Raw genomic sequence first — 26,252 nt, 5'->3', positions numbered from 1 at the left:
TTGTTTTAGATAATGACTATAATTTTGGTGTAGCACTTAGTAAAAAACAAAGCATCTTTAATTTTATTTGAAATGTGTCAATCATAAAGTCAGAATTGAGTTGCCCTTTTTTTTTTGCTTTTAATGAAAATTATCCTAAGTGCCGTTTTATGTTTAAAAAAGAAACTTCCAGTGTTTAATCCTACTTAGATTTTTTAAAATAAATACTTTCTATCAAGACTTCAAGAACTATGCCCAATTGCCACATGGATAATAACTTTGAGTTGTGCTATATTGGTTTACAATAATGCAGATATCACTGACCAAGGTGAATGTGCAAAACAAGAAAAAGATGATTCAGAGGCATGGTAATCTGACTTTCTGTTATATACGCTTCTCTATTCCACAGAATCCACTATGTTCCTTTGTCCCTTTGGGATATTTAAAGCAGTGTTTTTAGGAACAGTTCAGCCAGAAACTGAAATATACAATTATAATTAGAGTTCATCCCAGGACCACATTCAGGGGCCAGCCCAGTGTTGTGGTGGTGAAGTTCGTGTGCTCTGCTTTGGTGGCCCGGGGTTCACAGGTTCCAATCTCGGGTGCAGACCTACACTCCTCTTGTCAAGCCATGCTGTGGTGGCATCCCACATACAAAATAAAGGAAGATTGGCACAGATGTTAGCTCAGGGCCAATCTTACTCACCACAAAAAAAAGAACCACATTCAAGTGTGGTTTAAGAGTTATAGTGTGCATGAGAGTACATCTGAAAAAAATATATAGACGTGTTCCATACAAAAAAAAGTAAAGAAAGGTATTCATATAAAATCATACTAATAAATCATACTATTTCACGTACACTGGAAATGTAGACCATGAGCAGATAGACATTCTTTCATTGGTTCATTCATATATTCACTAATTCAATGGCTCTCAACCAGAAGTGATCTTATCCTCCAGGGGAATTTGTTAATCTCTGGAGATATTTTTGGTTGTCACACCTGGGGGAGGAGGAAGAGCTACTGGCATCTTGTGAATAGTGACCAGGGATGCTGCAAAACATCGTACAATACACAGGGCAGCCCCCTACAGCAAAGAATTATCTGGACCAAAATGTGAATGGTGCTGAGGTTGAAAAATCCCAGTTTAAACTAAAATTACATGTTAATCAAAACTACTTTGTTCTGGTTCTAAACCCTGTGATTCAGCAAATAAAATCTAATTTTATATATGTAACATACTTAAACAAATTCATAGACCCTATAGTATAATAATTAAGAATGAAGAATATGCCTCAGACAGACCAGGATTCAAATCATGCATCCACCATTTGTTAGCTTCTACCTTAGGCAACTTCCCTAACCTCTCATGACTCTAGTTTTTTAATCTGAAAAATTATAATAATGCCTGCTGGAAAGCTCTGCAGTAGAGATCGAGTGAGATTAACTAATAGAATTTATGTTACATGCATAGCTGGGTGTTTATACTTAGTAAATTCTCAATAAATGGTAGCAATTAACATTACTTTTGCATACACTAAATCATTTGATGCTGACCTACTATGAATATCCTGGTCACATACCGTATTTCATTGTTTCTAAGACACCATTGATTAGAATTTGCATCATTTTATCTGTCACTAAGAAAAACGTGCTGCCAATTAGATTGTGACACACCATCATTTATAAAACGTATCCCAATCTCAGAGCAGTTAATCTGTGGCAAGAAAATGTGGGTCTTAGAAATGATCATGGGAAAGCCCATCAGTGAGTCTTCCTTTCTTCGGTGCAACTGAACAAGGCTACCATTAACCACATTCAGCTTCAAATTCACTTAGAAGGATACAGGAACAGAAACACAATTTCCCAGGAGGGCAGGGTGAGGCATTTCTCTTCCATGGGGTTAGAATGCACAACAGTCTGGGCAGCATTCACAGAGCCATCCAGGTGCTATTCTCTTTGCAGCAGCTGCCCACTCTCAAAAGACAGCTCAGGTGCAAAGGGAGGAGACTCACACAGAGGTGCTGAGTCAACCCTGGTCTAAAAGCCTCATGCGCCCCAGGAGCCAATGTCTTAAAACAGGTAGAGTTTCCAAGATCCATGAAAGGTACATGCTCGGTTACAAGCATTACTACACTCAGTGGATTCCCAGAACTATGGCTTTCCATCAGGCGTTTGTAGTTCAGACATAGAACTCCCGAGCCATGTTTTATTTACCAATCAGTCTTTTTTTTTTTTCAGCAGAAGCCATGATGGCTACCAACATATTTGGCATTCCAATTTTATCAGGTTTCCAAGGAGAATACAGCCGGAAAGTTCTTCAAAGCTCACATTCTCATGCAGAAGGGCAAAAGGGGTTGTTAACCCTTTATCCGCAATAATATCTGTCATTTTCATTCATTTTATAATTAATAAGCCTAGAACCCAGATATTCTTATCCTTGATCTGATTACTTCTAACAACACTGTAATATCCTAAAGCAGGAGTCAGCAAACTACAGTCCAAGGGCCAAATTCAGTCCACCACACCACCTGTTTTTGTAAATAGTGTTAGTGGAACACAACCACACTCATTTGTTTACGTATCGTCTATGGTTGCTTTGACGCTGCAGTGGTAGGATTCAGGTATGATAGGAACCATATGGCCCACAAAGCCTAAAATATTTACTATCTGGCCCCTTATAGAAAATATTTGTTGAGCCTGCTCTAAAGTATAACTATAAGTTGTTTGACTATCTCTATGAGTCTATATAAGGAGATAAAAAGCAAAATGTCTCTCATGTTTTACCTTTAAAAATAAGTATCCATATAATTTTTCTGTGTACCTGCAGGTTTTTAGGGCCACAAATCCCAAACCCAACCATTTCTCCGGATCAGCAGTTGGCTGATCCTTTTCTGGAAAGGTCCAGATAGCAAAGGTCTCAGAATATATTTTAGGATTTATGAGACATATGGTCTCCGTTGCAAATAATCAATTCATGCCAAGATTGGAACTTAGGTAGCCAGGCTCAAGAGCCCACACTTTTCACCACTAAGGACTTAGGAACATAGTAAAACCTGGGGAGCACCAGTTTCAATAAATAACTCTGCTTAAAGCAGTGACCTGGAGCCGGCCCCGAGGCTTAATGGCTAAGTTCCACGCGCTCCACTTCAGAGGCTGGGTTTGTGGGTTTGGATCCCAAGTGTGGACCTACACCACTCATCAGCCATGCTTGGCAGTGGCCCACATACAAGACAGAGGAAGATTAGCACAGATGTTAGCTCAGGACTAGTCTTCTTCAAGCAGAAAAAGGGGAAGATTGGTAATAGATGTTAGCTCAGGGTGAATCTTCCTCAGCAAAGGAAAAAAAAAAGCAGTGCCCGGTATTGCTATTAAACCAGAGCAGAGATTTAGTCCTCACTTAAGAACCATAAGTCTAAAGATTTTTAGAGAAAGTGCATCAAGTTGCCACAAACCAGTACTTTCCTCTAAGCAACGTGTGTTTAGCTAACCCCCTTGGGAATCTGCCCTTTACTATCTGTTCTCTACATTTCTTCAGTCTAATCTTAACACGGCAGCCAGAACGATCTATTAAAAAATAAGTCAGCTCACATCACTCCTCTACTGAAAAATCTCCTGTGGTTCCTGATCTCACTCAGAGTAACAGCCAAAGTCCCCCCACAGTTGCCCTGAAGGATGTACCCTCCCCAACCTCTCTGACTGGCTTCCTGCTTCTCTCCCCATGCTCACCAGGTTCCACCTACCCTGGCTTTCTTATGTTTTTATTGAACATGTCAGACACTCATGCCCCAGGGACTTTGCACTTGCTGTTTCCTCTGCATGGACTGTTCTTCCCTGAGATAGCTGTTTGATTCATTCCCTCACTTCCTCCTGAACTTTGTTCAAATGCCACCTTCTCAGTGAGGCTTTCTCTGGAGGTGCCTTCTCAAGTGTCTACCTCCCATCTTCCCTTACTCCATACATACGTCTCTTATCACTACCTGACGCTTTATTTTTTTCTCTTTAGCACTTTTTACCCTCTGAAGTACCGTAATTTATATTTTATTATCCATTGTCCCCATTAGAATGTAAGCTTCACAAGAACAGGAAAATCTTGTTTGTTTTATTCACTGTTATATACCAAGTACCTAACCATATTTAGAATATAGTAGGTGTTCTTATATTCAGTAAATATTTACTGAATGAAGTAATTAATATGTTCTGGTATTTTTTTGATGAAATTTCATTTACCAAAAGAATTCTACCAAAAAGACTTTGAAATCCCTTCTTTATGAGTGGAGGGCTTCTAAGCGTGGCTTCTGGATGTCAGGCTCATTACTTGATGGTCTTCCCTATGTGCACTCTTTCACTGGCCTTGAGCCTTCCAAGTATTTACCCCAGTAGATTCTATCTTCTGGGTTTCATAACACTCGCCAATTTAACCATCAATGCTGTATTATACTTTGTAGATTTAGACAGATTATTTTTGAAATCCAGAAATCTCCAAATCAGAAAAAAGCCTCCGTTTGGTGGGCTGCCCTTGATTAGCTCAGAATGGAAAGAGAGAACCTGTCATTCTTTGTCAATCAGCTCGGCACGTATTTGACAGCATGCAGTTACAGTGAAGGAGAGCCGCGTCGCTGTGGTCTAGCAAACCTAATTGCAGATAAATAAAAGAACAGTCACCCAGCATGAGGGGAAAGAGAACGAAACTCAACTGCACAATGTTGTGTTTTTCCATCCATCAGCCTTCATTTGCCAGAGTCTCCCTGACAATCTAGGCCAGAGAAGTCAGGCTCTAACGCAATATTGATTCCATTTCATTTTTCGTTTCTTGCTACCCTTTTTAGCAAACAGTTTGTATGTGGAATGAGAGATGGTGCAATCAATATATGTGACCAAGGCGCATTTATTTTAAAGGCTTTGGCTTTTTTCATCCCAGAAAGCTATATATTTTTTGTTTGTTTGATTGTTTGTTTGTTTCCCTATAATGTTGTAATTGTCAGCTCTTGCTGGAGTAACAAACAACCCCCAAATCCCAGTGACTTATAACAGCAAACATTTATTACTCGTGTCTACAGATGAGCTGTGGCTTTACTCCATACTATGGGTCAAGTTCAGGTTTTCTCCTTCTAGACTGTGGATCTGCTCCAAATGTCTTTTCATTTCAGAACCTAGGCTAAAAGAGCAGCTCCTGTATGGCACGTTATTCTCTCATGAGGGAAGACAGGAGCTAGAGGTACTGGAAAATCGTGAATTGTCTTTAGGGACCCAGCTCAGCTGTCTTACAGTCACTTCTGCCCACAGTTCATTGATCAAAGTGAGGCACATGGTCAAGCCCAAAGTCAGTGGGGAAGAAAGTGTATTCACCCACCAGACAGCCATGTTCACAGAGTCAATGAATAATAATCAACTAATAAACCAATCATAGTATTGACAGATATCTTAGAATTTCATTGATTCCAAAATACGTGTTTTTTACATTTCAACATCTCTGAAATTGAGACATATCCCAAAATAGTGTCTACAAAGTCTAATTGTTTTTTGTTAACTTTCTTAGCAGTTCATAAAATAATAGTGGTCCTTTTAATCCGTAACATCTTAGATTTGATAGAGAAACTGTTAATTGAAGTGGTTGACTGAATGGCCAAATAGCAGGAAATACGCTTTATAAGTAAGAAAACTAAGTGAATGGGCACTTGCCTTTGCTAAGGAAAAAGTTGTCACTTTTATCTTGAATTTCCTTGTTTTCAGCAGCGGTATATGTGTCTCATTCAGACCAGCTTATTTGAATGGAAAACCATGCATTAAGAGTAGATCTTATATCTATCTACCTATCTATCTATCTATCTATTTAGATGTTCAGGTATATTCACTTTTAGAACATCCATTAGGATACAACATGTCATTCCCTTGTTTAAAACCCTTTTGTGGCTTCTCCGCTAAGATCCTAAGGTGGTATAAAAGATCCTTCTGTTCTCTGGCTCTTGCCTTCTACTCCTGCACCATTTCTCCCCGTTGCCCCATGTGGAATCTCCATGCTGCCTCTGGTTCCTGTGTTTGCATATCCCAGGTTCCCTCTTGCAATACTTTCTATCATCCATCCCTTTGTCAACCAGGTGATGAGCTGTTTCTGTTCCAAGCCTTTGCTCAAGCCTTTCTTACCCCATTGAGGCCTATCCCTACCCTCTTGTTGTCCCTTAAATACAGAACTGATCAGTTGCTTCTCTGTGCCCCATTGTACATTGCAGGATGTTATGCCTGTTGCACGCTAAGTTTAGTATGTGATTGTTTGTATTCTTCGCAAGGGCCTACCTTATGCCTTGTAGTATTCGCAATTCCTAGCCAAAATTTTGAAATATAGTACATATTCAATAAATATTTGTCAAATGAATAAATAAATGTATGAATGTTGGAACATATGCGAAAAGGCTGTTAATATTCTCCTTATGTCATAATATATATTTTAAAGTTAGCAATAGGTAAAATGATGGAAACATAAATAGATTTAAAATGAGAAAGGAAAACAAGACAAAATGTATGTCTTATACTATTTGTAGGGGCACCAAATTTGTAGTAAAAAATGCACACAACCAACTTAATATTAAATTAGAAATATAATATTCAACAAATCAATTCTTAGAAAATGTAAGTATGTATTAATTTTCATATGAATTGCTACTTTCACTCTCAAAGGTGTTGTTTAGTCTTTTTTCGTTACTAACCATTGCTGCACTGCTTTTCAGACCAGCAACTCCCCAATATTAGTAAAAGTTCTGTTTAAAAAGAAATAACTATTTATGTATTGGTGTAAGCTAATGTGACCTCCATAAAATAATTTTTAAAAGAGAACTAAGACTGAAGATGCTTAAAGAGTTACTCCACTTCGAAAACCCATCAGGGATGGATTTAAAAATACACCGTGTATTCTCCTAGTGAGTATTAATGAAGGGTTACTCCCTCTTACCTAATTAATAAAAATTATCTTCTTAAAATTATGCATGAGATTGTAGTGGACTGTCAACACTATGATGAAAATAAAACTCTAGTCACATCATAAGGGTTCTAACTCCTGGTGCATGATCTTACATCGCAGGGGATATATTAAGAATGAGGCAGGGGAAAAACCTAAATGGAAATGTTCTATTATTAGAAGTGAGACTTTTTTGTTGAAATCCCATAAAGATCTTCTTGTCTGAATGTTCTTTGAAGTTGAACACATTCTACTTATAACAACTGGCCACTATGATTAGCTGTGTTTCCATTTTAGTACTGACCTCCTTCACCTTATCTTATATCAGATAAAGATTTGAGACCATCTGTGAGATGAAAGGTTTACTCAGACCAATTCTCTGACCTGGATATCATCAGTTTGGTGATCATAAACCCACAAAGACACACTCTTGGAGCAGTTTAAAGGCTATGTAAGAATTTATTTCTTTTTCTGTGGGAAGGGACAGGATTTTCTCTCGTTTACACCCTGGAAGGATATTGTAGAATGTATTGGAGTTAAAGAGGAGGAGAAAAAATTAACATGATATTAAGAAATGTGACTGCCAATTTTTGCACACACTCATACACACACACACACATGCTATACACAGAAGAGTAAGAGAGAAAGTGGCTGTTTGGTGGCACACCCATCCTGGTTACAATCCCGACTCTGCCATTTGCAGGCTGTGTGGTCTTGGATAATTGACCTAATCTCCCTCAGTTTCAGCATCTGTAAAATTAAATAATACTAGGAGGGTAAGTATGAGGAAAAGTGTATGAAGTACACAGTGTTTGAAACATAGGAAACTTTGAGCGACTCCAGTTTGTTAATATTGTTAGAACAGTTAAGATCCTTATAGCAGTTTGTTGGCATTTCCAGCACACCTAAGGATTTTAGCAACGTTTTCTTATCTTTGCACAGTCCTGTGGTTTGGCTGTGTATTTTTGTTTGTTTGTTTGTTTTGCTTTGCCTTTCAATTTTTCCATGTCAAGTTTTAATTGCCTGGAGGGCTATCACAATTTTAAAATTTATTTCACGTATACTTTAATTTTTTCAAGATGGTTATCAACTTCTTATTAGTGTATTTTTCTCACACTAACTTAAGAAAATATACTAAAGAATATTTTAAGTGAATTTAGTTGGGTTTACTATAGTTGACTCTTCAAGCAATAATATTTGACCCTGAATAACTGACCTATCTTTTAACTAATAAATTCACACTGCAAATAAATGTAGTGAGGTAAACTATAGAAATTTATCTTCAAAATAGCCTTTCTAAAGTGATCTATCAAAGGTGCATGTAATTAGAGATGTAGTTCTCAAAAAAATTGCCAAGGAGAAGTAACCACAAAGATTTTAGATCTGAACATGATTTCTCTCACCCATTGCTCTATTTCTGTAGGACCAAATGTAAATCTGATCTAGGTACTTAACACTTCATTATTTCATTGAGGGACGAAGAGATGACAATAGTGGTGACAGAAGGACATGCCAACGGGAAACATTTCTATAAAGGGAGATGATGTGACTTTGCAATGCTCATTCATCAGAGGACTAAATCTAGCGCTAATTTGGTGGCCCGAAGTGGGAATGTTTTACTTTCTGCAGGTGCAAAAGACGGACCTTTCACGTGGCATGCCCCCTTTTCTTATCCATCTAACAAGCATCTGCTTAGAACTCAGAGTTCTAAGTAATATCTAGGCTGCCCTAATGTCAGCCTTGCTGCTGTTTCTGTACCTTTGCCAATGAAAATTTCATGAATTAAAATTTGTGTGTTCATTTCCTAAGGAAATTCCTTGTAATATCAAATGCAGTCTCTTAATCCTGTCTATTTGCCAGTGCCTTCTGAATAGTAGCATCAATTCTTTGTGCTCTTTGGAACTATTTATTTGCGCTTGAAGACTAGGGGCAGAGAGAAGAATATTAGTGTTAATCATTTGGCTGCATACCTAAAACATTGGTAAAATTATTGACTATTTGTGGTCATTTTCTTTTTTTCTTTCTTTTTTTTTTTTTGTTTTTTGTTGAGGAAGATTAGCCCTGAGCTAACATCGGCTGCCAATCCTCCAATTTTTGCTGAGGAAGACTGGCCCTGAGCTAACATCTGTGCCCATCTTCCAGTACTTTATATGTGGGATACCTGTCACAGCATGGCTTTTGCCAAGCGGTGCCATGTCCGTACCCGGGATCCAAACCGGCGAACCCCCGGCCGCTGAAGCAGAACGTGTGCACTTAACCACTGTGCTACTGGGCCGGCCCCTGTGGTCGTTTTCTGAAGATATAGAATTTACACTGAGTACACTTATAAACAATTTTAAAGGAAGAAATACCCAACCCTCACAAAGTACACTCCGAATTTGAGCTTGTTACAATTTTGCAAGATTTCTTTAAAAAATCACTTTGAGAATTTTTATCATAGAGAGTGAATTAACACTTCTAATTTTAGGTTTGTTTCTTCCACAATTATTGTCCCTAAAAGTGGTTTTTGTGTGTGTTTTGCACACATACCCATTAACACACAGGGTTAGTCTTAATGTGGTGGATACTTTTAACCAAAGTGCCTAGCTCTCACTGGCATTTATTATAATAAGAATTGAGGAAATCCCTGTCAAGAGCATGTGCTGAGCACCTGTAAGTTGCAACACACCCTGCTGTGCCGTGTAAGATGACAGTAGTTTGGGTTCAGGAGCTTGCCTGAGACTCTCTGTGAGGACTCCCTGAAAGAGAACAGTACAAGCACAGTATATAAAGGACGCAGTGGCAGGAAGACACGTACACACAGCAGTGCTGGGAGGCTCCAGGGTGGCAGAGGGAGGAAGAGAGAGACGGGTTAATCAGGAGTTGCTATCTGGGGAAGATTGCCCAGGCCCTGACTGACGCTTGACATTGATTAATCGATACTCCATCCTAGTGTTTAACAAGTGTTCCATCCAAAAAGTCTTCTGTAATATTTAACTTCACTTCCTTCAGCCTCAATTTATGCACATTTCTTTTGTTCTCTCTTCAAGAGAGCTAGACAGCAGCCAGTGACAAAGCACTTTGCATTCATATATCTAAAGAGGTTTTTTGTTTGTTTGTTTTTGTTTTTGTCATGCTTCAGTGTTCTCCAGACTAAGGAAAAACAAACAAGTTTTTAAAAATACTTTAATCATTCCTCAAAAGGCCTGTTTGATTTGACTGCTTAATAATTAATAAGCCTTTGATACTGTGCTTTAAGTGTTTACTCTTTGGAAAGAAAATACTTTTGACAGTGATGTAGGGAGAATTATTTGGTTTCTATTTCAAAACGACATTTTGGAGCCAAAGCCCAAAAGAGAATCCTGTGAAAATAAGAGGTTTGTAAAGTAAATGAACAGTGGGATTACTGGGATCATCAAAGCTAACAATAGTATTTATCCACATTGATCATATTCATAAATCATACTTATTATTGCCTTTTACTTTTTGGAAAAGTAGAAAATTAATGTCTGTGCTTCCATCTAGTAGTAGTATGATATAGTTCAAGAAGATTTGGGATAAATTTTTAAAGTTTTAGTGTGTTTCACGAAGACCTCTATTTCTTTTCTCTGCACTAGAAGCTACTTTTTTTTGTGCCCGTGTGTCCCATGCAGAAATTGATCTGCAATACATGTGGAGTCTCCAAGGGTATATTTAAATTTAGTAATTTTCTTGCTAACTGTGAAGTTAATCTGCACTGTATGTGTTATTTTCCCCCAGGAAACTGAAGCAGCAGTTCAAGCTAAACAGCCGGATGTGGAAGGGATTTTGTCTAAAGGGCAGCATTTGTACAAGGAAAAACCAGCCCCTGAGCCAGTGAAGGTAATGAAGCAACCTCTAGCAATATCCATTACCTCATAATGGGTTATGCTTCCCCTGTCGTACATTTGCCATTGACGTGGTCTATTTATAATCAATGAAATAACTTGTAAAGAAATATTGGCCATCCTGCGACGGCAGAGGCAGAGCTGTCTTTTTGATCCACATATCCTATTTATATATTGGGATCTTAAGGCTATTAACGAGTCATTGCATTAAAGGACTCATTTCTGTCCTGGTGCGCTGCTATCAATACAAAAAGTAGTCCCACCTTCAAGGTAGATTAAATTCTTTGAGGCTTTATGGCTTCGCTTGCCAGCCTTGATGCTTTTCATATTGTTTGGCTTAATTCAAATCAAGCTACTGCATCATACTGTCTGTCTCCAACAGCTGTAAAGAATCACAATATGGTCCGTGACCTTTCTTTCCTCTGTTGCTCTTTCTGATGAAAGAGGAAAATCAGCATTCAGGCTTCAGTACTTTATTGGGTCAAAAATTTTTAGCGAAATGTCACGTAAGTGCTTCTCTCTTTGGTAAAAAGCTGGCATGGGAGAGAGCTCTCCACTTGTTTCCCTTCTCCATGTGCATTTTGAAGCCTAGGACACATTTATTCACAGGCTATTACATGAGGAGAGAAATGGAAAGCCAGCTCAGTTTTCAAAAAATACCTAATCAGTGGCTTCCATTTTGCAATCGAGAGTCCAGTGATCAATAGCCGTTAGGTATAGGTTACCCTATGTTCTGTACCTGACCAAAATTAGAATGGTTCCCATTATGATGAAAGTTCCCGAGAGCCTGTAAAGGTGGCTGTTTATTGATCACTTCTGGTTTCTCTAGCTAATGTTGCAGGCTGAAATTTAGCGAGCCTCACCCTCATGTTTAAACTGCTCCAAAACAGTGCAGGTCAACCACCTCATTATACGGAACTAGTTTGTCCTTGCAAACAACATTATCATGACTTAGACTCTGTCTCTAAGTTCACTGCTTATGCTTGGCCCAAGCTTCACTTCTAGAAAATTGTTTGTTTTCCTTACAGTTTACAAGGGGATTTCCCTAGGTAAATTTAAAGTTTTAGCCTAAACGTAATGTCCAAATACCAGATGCTGAAAGGCACAGATTTCTCTGTAGATATCAAAATAGACATCTATTCAGGAATACATTGTCCCTGCTCCTGACATCCAAAAAAAAATAATTTACATCCAGTTCCAAGCCCGGTAGGATAATTTTCGTAAAGTAACAATGTTTTCAGTATTTAGAGTGGAGAGCTAGAGAAGGTCCTGAAACCAGCAAATTTCAGGTTTCTGTTGATGCTCTAAAGAAAGCCAGTCCCCAAGCAGACATCTTTCTTGGTTAACAGAGTGACTCTCGTAGCAAGCGATGAAACGGACAAATGGACCATTTCCTAGGTCCACTCTATCTACTCTTGTTTGATCCTCAAAGACTTTATGCAGGGTTTGGCACAACTGTTACTGATTTCAAATGTGCGTTTAAGTTGGCTTTTACTGCTGTGCCTTTGTAAAAAAACAGAGGGAAAACTTTCTTAATTGAAAGTCAGTGAGAAAATTTTTGTTTTCATTGTATGTAAACCATCCAAGCAGTTGACATTAACTTATCACATTTCCCCTCGTACCCTCAACTCCTGGGCCACTTTGAGATCAGAACTGGGATCTGCCATGTCTGAGCATACCTACTTTCGACTGTCGCATTAATGTTGTAAAAGAGGAAATACTTTTCTGAAATAAAAGAGCCAGAAAGGGTCAACTTCCCTTCTCTTTCGCATCCCTTAAAACCATTTTGTAAGGTCAGCTTTCTTTTTTCTTTCCTTCTTTTCTCTTTCCCTCCTCCCCCATTTCCTCTCAAGTCAGCTCATTTGAAAGAAGTAGAACTTACGTGAAAACTCATTCCGGTTCTGCCATTTAACCTTTGGGTTTGGAGGAGAATCAACATTTCAAGTTGATGGTGGGAAAAGGGCAAGACTGGTTTGGGAGATTGGAGGTGTGTTGATTCACATGCAGCTTTTGATATGGGCCGCGACCTTGGAAATACCTGAAGATGAGCTGGGGCTTGTGGTAGCCTCAAATGCTAGAGGCTCAAAAACAACCACATAGTTCAGAACATGGAACCCAGCAATGCAAGGCGGCAAGTGGGGACTGATTAAAACTCTGCATGGATCAAAAACTTCTTTTAAAGGTTAGGGATGATTTTTCTGAAGGCTGATCCATTGCTCTGATAGTACATAAACAAAGCCTCTTTTCAACTTTGATTTCATATATCAAAATTTAAAAATTGTGCTTTAACTAATGCCTTTTCTCCTTAACATTCAGGTTTCTTACCCCCTTAATAGAAGGGAAAAGGGTCCAAGTAGCCTGCAGTACATTTTCACGAAAGAAGTTTGGTTTTGTTTTTTGAGGGAGGTACATTTGGAAACTATAACAATTATGAAGAAGAAAGTGATAGTCTTTTTTTTTTTTTTGAGGAAGATTGGCCCTGAGCTAACATCCATGCCCATCTTCCTCTATTTTATATGTGGAATGCCTGCCACAGCGTGGCTTAATGAGTGGTGCATAGGTCCGCACCTATGCCGCAGGCTGCCAAAGCAGAGCGCACAAAGTTAACCATTATACCACTGGGCCAGCCCCAGAAAGTGATATTCTTAAAAAAGAAAATGAAAATCCCCATGGTGTGTATAGAAGATCCAGTATTTAAATAGATAATTAGTATGTCCACTGCTTGCAGACATTCTAATTAAGGACACATCAGAGAATGATTCTGTTTCTTAGAAAACTGTCTATTGGCACCTCCACATTCTGTATCAGATGGCCTGTCTGCTCAGCTCCTACGCTCACCTCCCAAGCTGAGTCCTGTTTGGGAGCCGGGCTCATCCCTGTTCAATTTTTTTCCTTGTTCTTCACTCTATCAACTTCTCTAGGATTTCTTTAATTTTCAAAGATAGTAAATTTTTAGTTTCTTTTTTTGTCATTCCTGACTAACTTCTTCCTTGTTTTCTTTGAAGACTTCTTGTTAAAGGTCAACTATGTATTATGGGACAGTTCCACTAATGGCATAAATGTAGCACTAGATATCTGATGCAAAATTATTGAGAAAATCTTAGAATAATATGATTGAAGAAATAAACACTTTTGTCTTACTTTCCACCTCCTCTCTCGCTCTCTCTCCCCCCCCCAACACACACTTTTATTTCCTTTGATTTGTATATTGTTCCTTCATCTTCAGGAATTGTTGAAGATTGATGAGATGAGTTAGACAAATTGTTTAACATTTTGCTTAAGTTATACCTTCTGTAACAATATTTTATGATAATACAGTCATGATGGAATCATTTCTAATATGTTCCATCTTCCACAGAGTAATGACTAGGTCCTTAATAGTACCCAATTTAGCAGTTAAAAAGCAACAAAGCAACTGCCATCGTTAACAACAATATTGACAACTACAAACAAAATAAGCCACTTGGTTATTTGGTTTTTAAAACTGCTTTTTTTAAACTCTCTTTTGAACTTAAGCATTTGATGATATTTTATTCTATTCATATCTGTTCTTTAACTTGGAACCCTGCTCTTTCTGTTAACATTTTTTAAATCATTTATGTATTTTGAAATACTTATATCATCTTCCATATATTAGAACTGAGAGCATTAATGGAATTTTAAATGTCTTGGTTACTTGTTGAAGTGGTAAGATGAAACCACCTGGTTTGCTTTGCTGACTTTTTAGATTATCAAAAAAAACTTGCTAACATGAATCTAATAATATATTTTATTACTGCTCTTCAGTTCTTTTTAAATGTAACAGAAAAAGTAAGGCGTTAGGAGCTTTCTGTATTTGGCCAAAGGGTTCCACCCAAACCTTTAACACAAAGTACTTGCTATAGACAAATGGTCAAGAAGGCGATATGATCTTCCAGGCATCATTTCCTCAGATATAAGCTGCAAAGTGACAGCATCATTAGTCATTTTCAATTATAGTCAATCACAACCAGGGACGTTCCATTTTCCCAGCTGTTTTGTTGTTAATTAACTAGATTAGATCTCCCGAGTTTGTTCTGCTGCCAACATCAACATCTTAACATTTCCAAGAACTTCCTTAGGATTTAATATTTTGCATGATAATTTTTAATGTATCACTCACAACAGATGTGTGTCTGAAGATTTATATATAGTATAGCAGGTCAAGTGGTGTCTTGTTGGTCAAAATGTTGCCCAAATAAATATTTATAATTATAACAATATTTGGATTTTATAAATCATCCATCAGGCATATGATCTCATTTACCTGGTGCAACTTTTTTTGTAATATCAGATATCAACGGAGAGATAACAGACATAAGTCTATCCCCCCAAATGAACAGGTCCATTTTGACTGACTCATTTGGTGAGCACAATTTCCATGTCAATGATAATAGAAAATGTTGGGAGAAGAATTATAGAGAGAAAGAAACAATATTAGAGTGATTTTATAATTAATTAACATATGTGACTAGCAGGATTTTATCTTTTAAAAATACAAGTTAGGAGCCGGCCCAGTGGCATGATAGTTAAGTTCGCGTGCTCCACTTCAGAGGCCTGGGGTTGGGAGGTTCGGATCCCAGGCACAGACTTGGCACCACTGGTCAAGCCACACTGTGGTGGCATGAGGCAGATTGGCACAGATGTTGGCTCCTCGACAATCTTCCTCATATACACACACAAAAATACAAGTTAGCTTTACAACTGAGGAAAATGTCTTAGACTATGAAAGGTTGAATAAATGCAAATCACATATACTTGAATATAAGGAGATCCCCACTTTCCCATTGAGAAGATAAAATTTATGATAGATTTTTGAGCAGCTTGTACACATAAAAACTTAGAAATATGGATGAGATTACCAAATGTCTAATTATATTTAATTTCTTAACACCTCCATATTTGCAATCTCACATTTTATAAAATGACACACTAATTAGAAATATTCCTTTTGCCACATTTATATTTTATGAAACAATTCCATTCACATTCTTCATATGTATATTCCAAAATTGTAGAACTCACCATCTTTCTTCTAAGTTATTTGCAATATGGCGCTATTTGAATCCCCGTATGACGCTGTTACACTTCTCTGTCCAGTGACTACTAGGAACATACCTACAACCAAAAAGTTAGAAAAAACCCAAAAGTTAGGATTATCCACCTTACTGTGGCAAGGGAGAAAACTCTCCAGAGAAATTGTGGGGCATCTCAGTAAGAGGGCACCAGAAAGAGCTGCTTGCCGGGTTTGGCTGCCTGGATGATTCTACGGAAGAATTAGGGAAGTAGAAGCCATTTCTGTATTGGATGCTGCGAAGAAACAGAGCCAATGTGATGATGGGGTATCTTAACACTTTTGGTCTAGAAGGTGAGAGAATTAAAGCAGGGCCGAGCAGTCACTGTTAAAGAAGTAGCAAGGCCTCATATGAGTCATTTTTGTGTTAGCAGAGTGGCTTTGTCTCTCTTGTTTCACACATGGCCCTGGAGTGGCCTTGGGTCTCTCTAGTTTATTTTCTGTTACTGTTTTTTATGTTTAATTAGGCCCATCACGCCTAGCTAGCTGCCAGTTACCAGAAGGGTCATGTTTTACTTCCTCAACGTTATCACTGGAATTTTTATCCCCAACCTCACTGCCCATTCACAAAATATTAGGAGAGATAATCTCTTCATTTTTCTTAGATATGTACTTTTTATCACCCCATCAGAATAACTTATTGTTTTTCTTTTTTAAACTATCTTTAAAAGTCTTGTTTATAATGTCCTTCGCCACTGGTAAGTGTAAGGTTATACCCTAGGAATGATTGCTAATAGTTTATCAAGTTTCTTCACCCCTTTTTTTTTCATGAACCAATTCTGTCAGATGACTTCTATAAGCATCACAAGTTCACAACTCTTGAGATTATTTGAGGCTACTGTGCAACTTTGTTGTTCAAGATAAAACAACTGAGAAACAGAAGACAATATAAGGACTCTAATACAAGCTATCTCTTTTCTGAGGAAACATTTGGGGGGAAAGTCTCAATTTAGGCTTACTCGGTAACTAATGCTTGAACTGAGCAAGCATTTTAGAGATTTGAATTTCACTCCTGATCCTCAGTTGTATTAATTGTGTTTATACAGACAGAAAGAGAGACATAGATGTTTTAATTACAATAATCACATGCATGTCTGTGTATATGCAGCCACAGGGGGATTCATTTTTTTATGTAGCAGATATGAATTGCATGCCAAACAATGGCACAAGAGAAAAATGAAAGATTTTTTAATTTTGAAAATCCCAAACTCAGAGTTTAAAACTATATTGCATTTTAAATTTCAAAAGGAAAGCTGGATTTAGAAATCCTTTTTGCTTGTAATTAATTTCTGTTCTTCATAAAGAAATTTCACATCATTTGATATAATTGTCTTAACCTTTAATGACTATTTCCAAGCAAATTATATACAATGGAAAATAATGCTCAGCGGCAAAAATCCCCTACAATGAAACTAAATTTGCCATTTTAAAAAAATGATCTCAAAGTTTCTCCCTTTGGGTAAAGTATGAATCCACTATGACTATTGAGTTTTGAGCTCTTGTGAGGAAAGCCTGGGATCTGCAATTTACTTAGCATATTCAAAGTTTTAAAATTCTGGAAATCTAATCAAGAATAGTACTTGATAAGCATTATCCCACTGATTTTATATTTAAAGATGTTGAAATTTAGACATATATGTGATTCCCTTAAATCTGGTTAAAGATTATTAACATGATTAGCAAATCATTACCTTTTACAGATTTTTATTGAGCACTGCTTAAAGTTTATTATGTGAATAACACTGCATTAGTTACTGCAGCCAAACAGTTTTTGCACCTGAAAGAACTTTACAGCCCAATAGAAAGGATGAGAGAATGGAAAATATGGGCACGCGCCAGAGAACCAAAAAGCAAAACAAAACCAGGCAAAAAGAACTTCCATAATATATAAATAATCAATTTCAAGTCTAAAGTATACCAGACACTTGAAGAAGTTGCAAGTAGTTTTGTGACAAGCTGAATCAAAATCTATAGCCATTTCATGTGATGTTATTTGCTGATAATTATGAAAGATTGGGGAATGTACAACTCTGAACTTGTTACATTTTTGACACTTTGCAATATCTTCAGATGTTTGTGACACATTGGGGGGTACTACTTAACTTTTAAAACCTCTACATTTGAAATTATAATAACCCCTCTTTTACCCGTCTAGAAATAACAGTGGGCAAGATAAGATTTGAATAAATGAAGAGACTGTTCAGAGTTTATGTATTAATAAAAGGGAATGGAGTATATAAACATGTTATTTTCAGGATAACCAAAACCTAGTCCTTTAAGCGTTGAAATATTTTCATTTTAACTATTTTAATGAAAACTTTTATTGACTGTCTTCTGTTTCGCTTCATTAAGCAATGCGTGATAACTAACCACCAATTTTATAGTACTTTACAGTCCACAGAGTCCTTTTCACATAAAATATCTCATTTAGTTTCTCCAACAAAGCTATGAGTTAGGTCGTAGTGTTATATCATTATATGCATTTCAGGGATGATCAGTCTGAGCGACCTGTCTAATTTGCCGACGATCACTCACTCAGTAGTAAGGAGTTATGACTGAAATCCAGCACTTCTGATTCTAGACCACAATGTAATTTAAACTTTTCCTCATTTTCAGGGGCATCATTATAAGCATCAATTATCGTTCCATTTGTTATACAGTGATGCACATGGCATGTGAAGTTCAATACAGATTACTGTTTATTGAGTTGAGACCCGGATGAAGTAGTTACTTTGCTTTTAGAAGCCAGGTTGGAAATATTAGAATCAAATTCTTTACCTTAAAGAATTTTGTACCTTTAAATATCAGAATCAAACTCAACACAGTAAGATGCTTACACTTTGAGAAGAAAGTGGAACTTAAGCCAACTGTGGGAACAGCAAACTCCCATCTCTCCTCACCCACTCGCTCTGGGGCCATATGCTTGTTGAGTGGTAAAGTAGGCACATCCCAGCAGTATTGAAATCAATTTCTAATTCATCTCTCCCTCTCTTCCCCCCTCCTTCTCTCTCGGAACATATATGTGACTTCCTATGAGTTAAATGATATATGATGAGACTTCTTCATATGTTGCACTGTTCTCCTTTCAATAAATGACCAAGATCACTACATTTTCTAGTTATATGCTTTTATGTTTATTGTCTCCTCCCTGTTATCTTTTGTTACTTTTTGTGGTCAGCATGGTTACTACTAGTTGCCCTTAATATTCGGTCCTTGTGAAGTCGCTGCAACTTTGCAGGGCAATCAAGAGACCAAATATATATTAATTCACTAGCCTTGTATATTTCATTCTCATTGTTTAGCTCTGATGTCAGAATGGAATAATGTCTCCACGTGTCATGACTTTCAATGGTAGTTTTCCTCACTGATCAGAGATATTTTTTTGTTTGCTTTTGGATTCAAGGCTTATGTTTTTTGCTTTTGTTTTGTTTTGGGGGGTATTTTTTTTAATTTATTTTTTTATTGCAGTAACATTGGTTTATAACATATAAATTTCAGGCGTACATCGTAATATATTGTGATTTCTGTGTAGATTACATCGTGTTCACCACCTAAAGACTAATCACAATCCATCACTACACACATAATCCTAATCAGCCATTTCAAGCCTTACATTTTAATAAATAAAAAGTTATATTCATTGACGCGATAGTAGATGTTTAACAACATGCACTCTGGGACAAACAATTAAAAGCCCCGGTTTGACATGATGTTAGACACAATAGACATAAATAACCTCAGGAGCATAGATGATAGTTAAATTAAGGAGTGATGAATTTCTAGTATTTATTTTGGTATTTATTCCCTTGGTAGCTTTTCTCAAGTGGAGTTCCTCAAGAGAATTAAGTCCTAAAGCAAATGATTTAAGGGCCTATTTTCTTATTTTTGTCAAGGGTGGGACATAAACGTTCATTGGAGGTGCTTAGGTAACTCATTAGGTATAATGGATGCCTTAGACTTTGGTCCCGGACAATCAGCATCAGCATTAACTACAAAACTGTTAGAAGTGCAAATTCTTGAGCCCCACCTAGGACCCACTGAATCTAGAACTCTGGGGCTGGGACCCAGCAATCAGTGGTTTAACAAGGCCTCCAGGTGATTCTGATGGTCCCAAAGTAGAGAACCACTGCTCCAGGCCATTAGGATTAATTCTCTCCCCAATCCACTGAGTAGGTTTGCCCTAGGACCTTAGCATCCTCTGCTTCTGGACAGTGGAAAGGGAAAGAAGGGTGGAGAAACCTCACTCATTTTTTAAAAGCCTCAGCCCAGAACTGACCGATATTCCTTCTGCTCACATTCTACTGGTGATAAGTAACCACATGGCTACCCAGTGGTGTACTGGAGCCAGCTTGTATCTACTCAGGAAGGCCTTTTGTCAAATTTTCAGAAATTTTGTGAGCTGCTTGACATTATCTTGGTAACTTAAAATTAGCTATGGTGGGCGTATTTACACCACAGAAATTGGCAAACACTAAAATTACGGTGTTTTTTTTAACCCAGAGAGCCAGTTTGAAACATATAGCAGCATGCCACTGACCATACACAGGCTGGGCTGACTCCGCTAGGAGCTCTGCAGCTGAAATGGCCCTCCAAAATTGTCCTGCTCTAAGCCAAATTGGCTGAGCCTTTATACCTTCACCTTGATTAGACGCTGGATGAGGGCTGTCCTGGGAAGGGCACGCCCTTGGGCAAGGCAGCCCTCTGCAACTGAGACAGTCCCTGAAGGGACTGACAACTGAAGGATGTCTGCTGACATCTTTCCCACCATTTGGGACAAGAGTCCTTCCTTAAAGTGAACTCTGAGTGACATATCCCCATGTGTACCACAGCCCCTCCGTCCAAAAGATTCTAATATAATTGATCTGGGGTGAGCCAGCACGTTAGGATATTTTTAATGTTCTGTGGATAATTCTCATATGCAGCCACACTAGATACCATGTAAAAGGGTCAAGCCAGTTGCTGAGGTGACACTGTTTTTTCATTTGTTTAGCTTTTATTGATGTTTGCACTCTACTTCCTCTAAAAATAATTGTGCCCGAAGCAAGAGCCTGTATGTAGCAAACAATCAATAAATATTTGTAGGGTGGTTGGCTAAAATAATTATAACATTTTTGAAAGGAATTCTATCCAGAAAAATTAATTTAGAAGTAAAATGCAATAATGTTTTCACAAAATGAATTAATAACTTCATGAATTAAGTTAACTTCAAGATGTTAATTAAATAAATAACATGTATGCTTTTCTATTAAAGAGGAAGTTAGAAGATTTGAACTCTGAGTGGAAGGCGGTCACCCATTTACTTCAAGAGCTGAGGGCAAAGCGGCCTGGTCCAGCTCCTGGCCTGACCACTGTTGGAGCCCGTAAGTATGCTGGACTACTTTCTCTTTGGCTGTAGCCATTTGCTCAAAAGCACAACAGTACGATAATCTCTGGTGAAAGGGAAAATTGATTGCAATTCTGAGAACAGAAATAAACCTTTGTGTTATTTGCTGGGCCAGATGTCTTAGAGTAGGTTCCTGGGTAATGGATTCTGATTCAGAGCATTGGGTGACAAAGGCATATTGGGATGTGTTCTCTAGAGATATACCTACAACGAAGAAAGGTACATGGGACAGCAGAAGAGGCTCAAGGGCCATTGGGCAGCAACAGAGTCCTCAGCCAACTCCATGGAAGCCTTCGAGCTGGACTGGCTCTTCGGAGCTGTTCTGAATTGCAGGGAGTAGGCCTGACCTTTGTATTCCTGAACCGGCTAGTCATTGCCCGCGGACTGCCTGCTGGGAGGATGGGGAGACCTTAGAAGAATTTTCTGGGGCTGAAGGCAATTCCTGGTAGGAAACACCGTGAACAGCCAGTACTCCCAGCAGCAGGAGTGGGTGTGTTGTGTCTGATGGAGATCAAGGTGGAGCTCCAGAGTACCCACTAACACTTAACGTAGGAGGATTCCATCGCAATGAATCCTGTATCATTTAGACAGCATTCTTACAATACGCCTATAGAAATCCCTGAAAACACACACGGTCCTCCTAGCACCTTCCCCTGTCCCACTTGAAAACAATTTTAAGAACTCTTCCATCTTTAGTCCAAGGAAAAGAAAAATGGACCATGACTACCACAAGCAGACTTGAGGGAGGAAAGTGCCTTCATTTAGCTACAGTTTGAACTTTTGTTTTTACTGCGTATTTTCAGTTTATTTTATTTCACTTTCTGTTCATTTGTTAGTAGAAAGTATGCATAAAATCTCATGGCAATATTAGCACTGGCTTTGAATCTCAGGGGAAAGGAGCCAGCAAACTTCTTTGCTGTACCAACTCTATAATTAGGCAGAACTAAAAACATCTTTGGGTTTTTTTTTTTCCGCCTTGTCTACTTTTCAAAGATCAAATGATTGAAATATTAAAGCGTGGTGACTGGTTCTTCAAGTAAAGTTGATTTTTATTTTATATCAAGTAGAAATATACCACACTGGAAAGATCACAGCCAGGCTAGCCCAATGATAATTCAATAGAAGGCATAAATAGTGCCTGGGCTAAAAGAGGCTGTACAATCTGGGGAGAGTGTGTCTCATGTGCCCCCTGGGGTTTCTGAGTAGTCATCAGAGCTAGATTTAATGATATTGGAGACTTGCAAAAGATGTACGAGCATTCCTTTTTTTTTTTTTTTTGCTGATCTGGGATACTAAAATCGCTATATCGGGGATTATATTCCACTAATTATATCAGGTTTATTTCTTTTACGACCTGTCATTTTTGGTTCCCTCAGCACACATGCATAGTTTGTCCCTATATAATCACTTATTGGTATTTGTTCTCTAGCTTTCTCTGGTATCTTCAGCCTCAGACTGTCTAATTCCATAAAGAGATTGGGTTCCAGTGATTGGGTTATAAGTTTGTTGAACTCTGAAAATAATTATGAGTTTTTCCCTGTTTAAGCCACTTTACACAGTAAAAGAAGTTTCCAAAACCAGGGCACAGAAATCTGTTTAACCTATAAAGTACTGAAATGTAACGTTAATGTTTCTAATGGAAAATACCCAGTTCCAATTTTGATTTTCAGCAACATACATAATTCACCCACTTAATAAATATCTATCGAGTAGCTTCTATGTATTGGGCATCATGCTAGGTCCTGAGGATGCTGCATAGAATAGGATAAAGTCCCTTCTCTTATGAAACACATACTCTGATTGGAAGAGAAAGACAATGAGCTAACAAAGAAGAAAATATGTACTATCTCAATATTGTTAAGTGTTCTAGAGTGAAGTCCACAGATTGATGTCAAATGGGCACTTGTTAGAAATGCAGAATCTCAGGCCCCACCCCAGACCCAGTGAATCAGACTCTGCATTTTAATAGGATCCCCAGGTGATTCCTGTGCACACTGAAGTTTGAGAAACACGGTTATGGAGAACAAGAAAGCAGGGTAAGAGGGAAAGGGAGCGGGAATGCAGACATGATTGTCTGTAGTTTGGTTGGGGACGCTTTTCTATTAAGAGAATGGCAAAAAGCTCATGGAAGTGAGGAAATGAGCCATGTGTATATCTGGGGGAAAGTATTCCAGGCAGAGAGAGAACCACCAGAGCAAAGGCCTTGAAGTAGAACAAGATGGAGGAATATCAGGAACAGTGAGACCAGAGCAGAGGGCAAGGGGATGTGTGGCTGAAGCAGTGGGAGACAACGTCTTTCGTATCTCTTGTCTTGCTTCCTTCTCCCCCTCCTAAGAGTCTCATCTCCCCCTACCACTCTTTGCCTTCCCCCTACTCCCTCCACATGGCGGCCAGTGTTAGAATGCCCTCAACTCCCAGCCTCTGGTGATGGCTGGTGGAGTTGGGGCCAGAGCTGGAGAAGAACTGAGGGAGAGAGGAATTTTCTCAAAAGCAAGGGCTTTTTATTCCCTATGGCAAACTGACACAGAGCTGGGCATAAAGTAGAAATGTTAAATGCACAGATGTTGAATGAAAAGAATCAATTGTAAGACAGGTGGATTCAGAACTGCTTCTATTCAAAGAAAACTCTTTCTTCTTTAACATGGTTAAATTAAGAATTGTTTATAGGGGCTGGCCTGGTGGCACAGTGGTTAAGTTCACCCGCTCCGCCTTGGCAGCCCAGGGTTCACAGGTTCAGATTCCGGGAACAGACCTAAATACCACTCATCAAGCCATGTTGTGGTGGTGTCCCACATACAAAATAGAGGAAGATTGGCACAGATGTTAGCTCAGGGACAATCTTCCTCACCAAAAATAAAAATAAAAAGAATTGTTTGTATTCCTGACTTCTAGAAAGTTAATCTGAAATCAATACAATATAAAAAAGGGAAATCTGTTTTATAATATGGTTTTGATGTGCAATTATTATTTCATGTACTATATTGTAATATAATTTATAATTTATCATAGTAAGTTTTTTCCGCTGCACTCCTACTATTGTGCTAGCAGCTTTTACATATTTGTCTTTATCCTCAAAATAATTGCAAAGTACATGTGGTTAAACACAATTTTTCTAGGGTAAGGATCCCAAGGCTTGGATGGGAAATAGCTAGATTAAGGCCACACAGCTGGGAAGAAACAGAGCCAAGATTTCAGTCCAAGTGTGTCAGGCTCCAAAGCCTGTTTTGTTTTGGGTTTTTCTTTTTGCTGTACCTTGCACTATCTCTCTGTCCAAGAGCCTAATGGAAATTCTAGATATGGAGGCAGCAAGCCAGTAGTTAATGTTACTTAACTCGATCTTGGATGTATGGGGAGTAAAAGTAGGAAATGTTTGTGTCTTTTCTACTTAAGGAGTAGAAGAAATCAGTTTACTCTATTTGAATTTCTTAGGACCATAGAACTCTGAACTTAGAATAATCATTCCAATTATCATCTGATTGAATATTCTTCTTTTATATGTGTGGAAACTGAGGCCCAAAGGGCTTTTATAAAAATACTAAACCAAGATCCCTTATGGCTGCTTACTTAAATTATATAATATGATGAGGTGGTCCTGCCTGAGCTGTATAAATTGTTTCAGTTTATAGGACAAATAGGCATGCTGGAAAAAAACTTTTTTGCAATCATTCTTGCTTGGATACCTGAGTATATCACTTATCTATCTCTACATAAGAACACCACAAATGTAATGGCTTAAAATAAGAATTATTTACTTGCTCATGATTCTGTGGGTCTGCAGTTTGGGCTGTGATTAGCTGCATAGTTATTCTGAAGGTCGTATTAGGGGTCATTCATGTGCATGCAGTTATCTGACAACTCAGCAGGAGCTCGATGGTCTAAAAGGGACCAAAATGGACCCACCCAGATATCTGACAGCTGGCTGTTGGCTGGAGAACCTTGGTCCTCCACAAGGCCCCTCATCCATCGTCCAGTAGACTGGACTGGGCTTCATTATATAGCATCCTCAGGGCGGTGTTTCAAGAGAGTGAGAGTGGAAGCTACAAAACCTCTTGACTAGACTCTGAAATTCTTACGACATCACTTCTGCTACATTCTATTGGTCAAAGCAAGTTGTAAGGCCAGCCCAGATTCAAGGGGTGGAAAAATAGACTTTACCTCTTGAAAGGAGGAGCTGCAATGTCATTGCAAAGGGGACATGCATATAGGGATGGGAGTCTTTATTGTGGTTATCTTTACACACAAACCACTACATTGGGGAAAAGGGGGGAAAAGCAGAGATGAAAGTGTTGGTCTGTAGCCAGTATCTTATGTCAGTGGTTCTCAAACTTTACCATATATTGAAATTACCCATTTCTTGTTAAAGCACAGATTGTTGGGCTTCAATCCCAGAGTTACTGATTCAGTAGATCTGGGGTGAGGCCTGGGCATCTGCATCTCTGAAAATTCCCCAGGTGATGCTGCTGCTGCTGCTCCTGGGGCTGCACTTTAAGAACTACTGCCATAAGCCTATGGTGAGCGGGGAAGGGATTCATCCCTACTCCTGCATGCAACGTGGAGTGGAATTTGAGTGAGAATCAGTGCTGTAGTTGCCAAAGGGAACTCCATGTTATTTCAGGACCACCACTCTTTTCCCCTCCACCCCCTCAAGGCCTTTGTGCTTGGAAGTTCACATAGATTGACATTAAGCCCAGGCAGTATTTGCCTAGCAGAGCAGCTCAGAGACCTGTGGGGAGGATAGCCATGCTTGTACGAAGCTCCCCTAAAGACTCTCAGAAACAATTAGGTAGACAGGACTTTGCATGGGACTGAAGGCCTGCATGGCAGATGGAGGCAAAGAGCCAGCAAATCTGGTCGTAAATGTCAATGTGAATCCTTTCTTATCCACAAGCTGCTTGGTCTGGGAACATTCACATTCCACAATACCCGATTTAGCATTTTCATAAGAAATTGCATATAGAACATACTTAATGTGAAGACTCCAAATCAGGATATTGGAGTTCT

General features: G+C 38.5%; 1 protein-coding gene across 12 annotated transcripts in view; it reads left to right on the top strand.

Moving 5' to 3' along the window:
* DMD (dystrophin) overlaps positions 1 to 26,252 on the top strand; it is a 2,265,680-nt gene that overhangs the window by 1,602,801 nt on the left and 636,627 nt on the right. For all 12 annotated transcript variants that reach the window (XM_070503127.1, XM_070503123.1, XM_070503121.1 and 9 more), the window contains 2 exons: positions 10,670 to 10,771; positions 21,120 to 21,228. In XM_070503127.1, the coding sequence (XP_070359228.1) occupies positions 10,670 to 10,771; positions 21,120 to 21,228 (211 nt within the window). The remainder of the gene's footprint in view (positions 1 to 10,669; positions 10,772 to 21,119; positions 21,229 to 26,252) is intronic.

Source organism: Equus asinus, chromosome X, assembly GCF_041296235.1.
Source record: "Equus asinus isolate D_3611 breed Donkey chromosome X, EquAss-T2T_v2, whole genome shotgun sequence".
NCBI classification, from domain to species: domain Eukaryota; kingdom Metazoa; phylum Chordata; class Mammalia; order Perissodactyla; family Equidae; genus Equus; species Equus asinus.
This window is presented reverse-complemented; position numbering and strand designations above follow the sequence as displayed.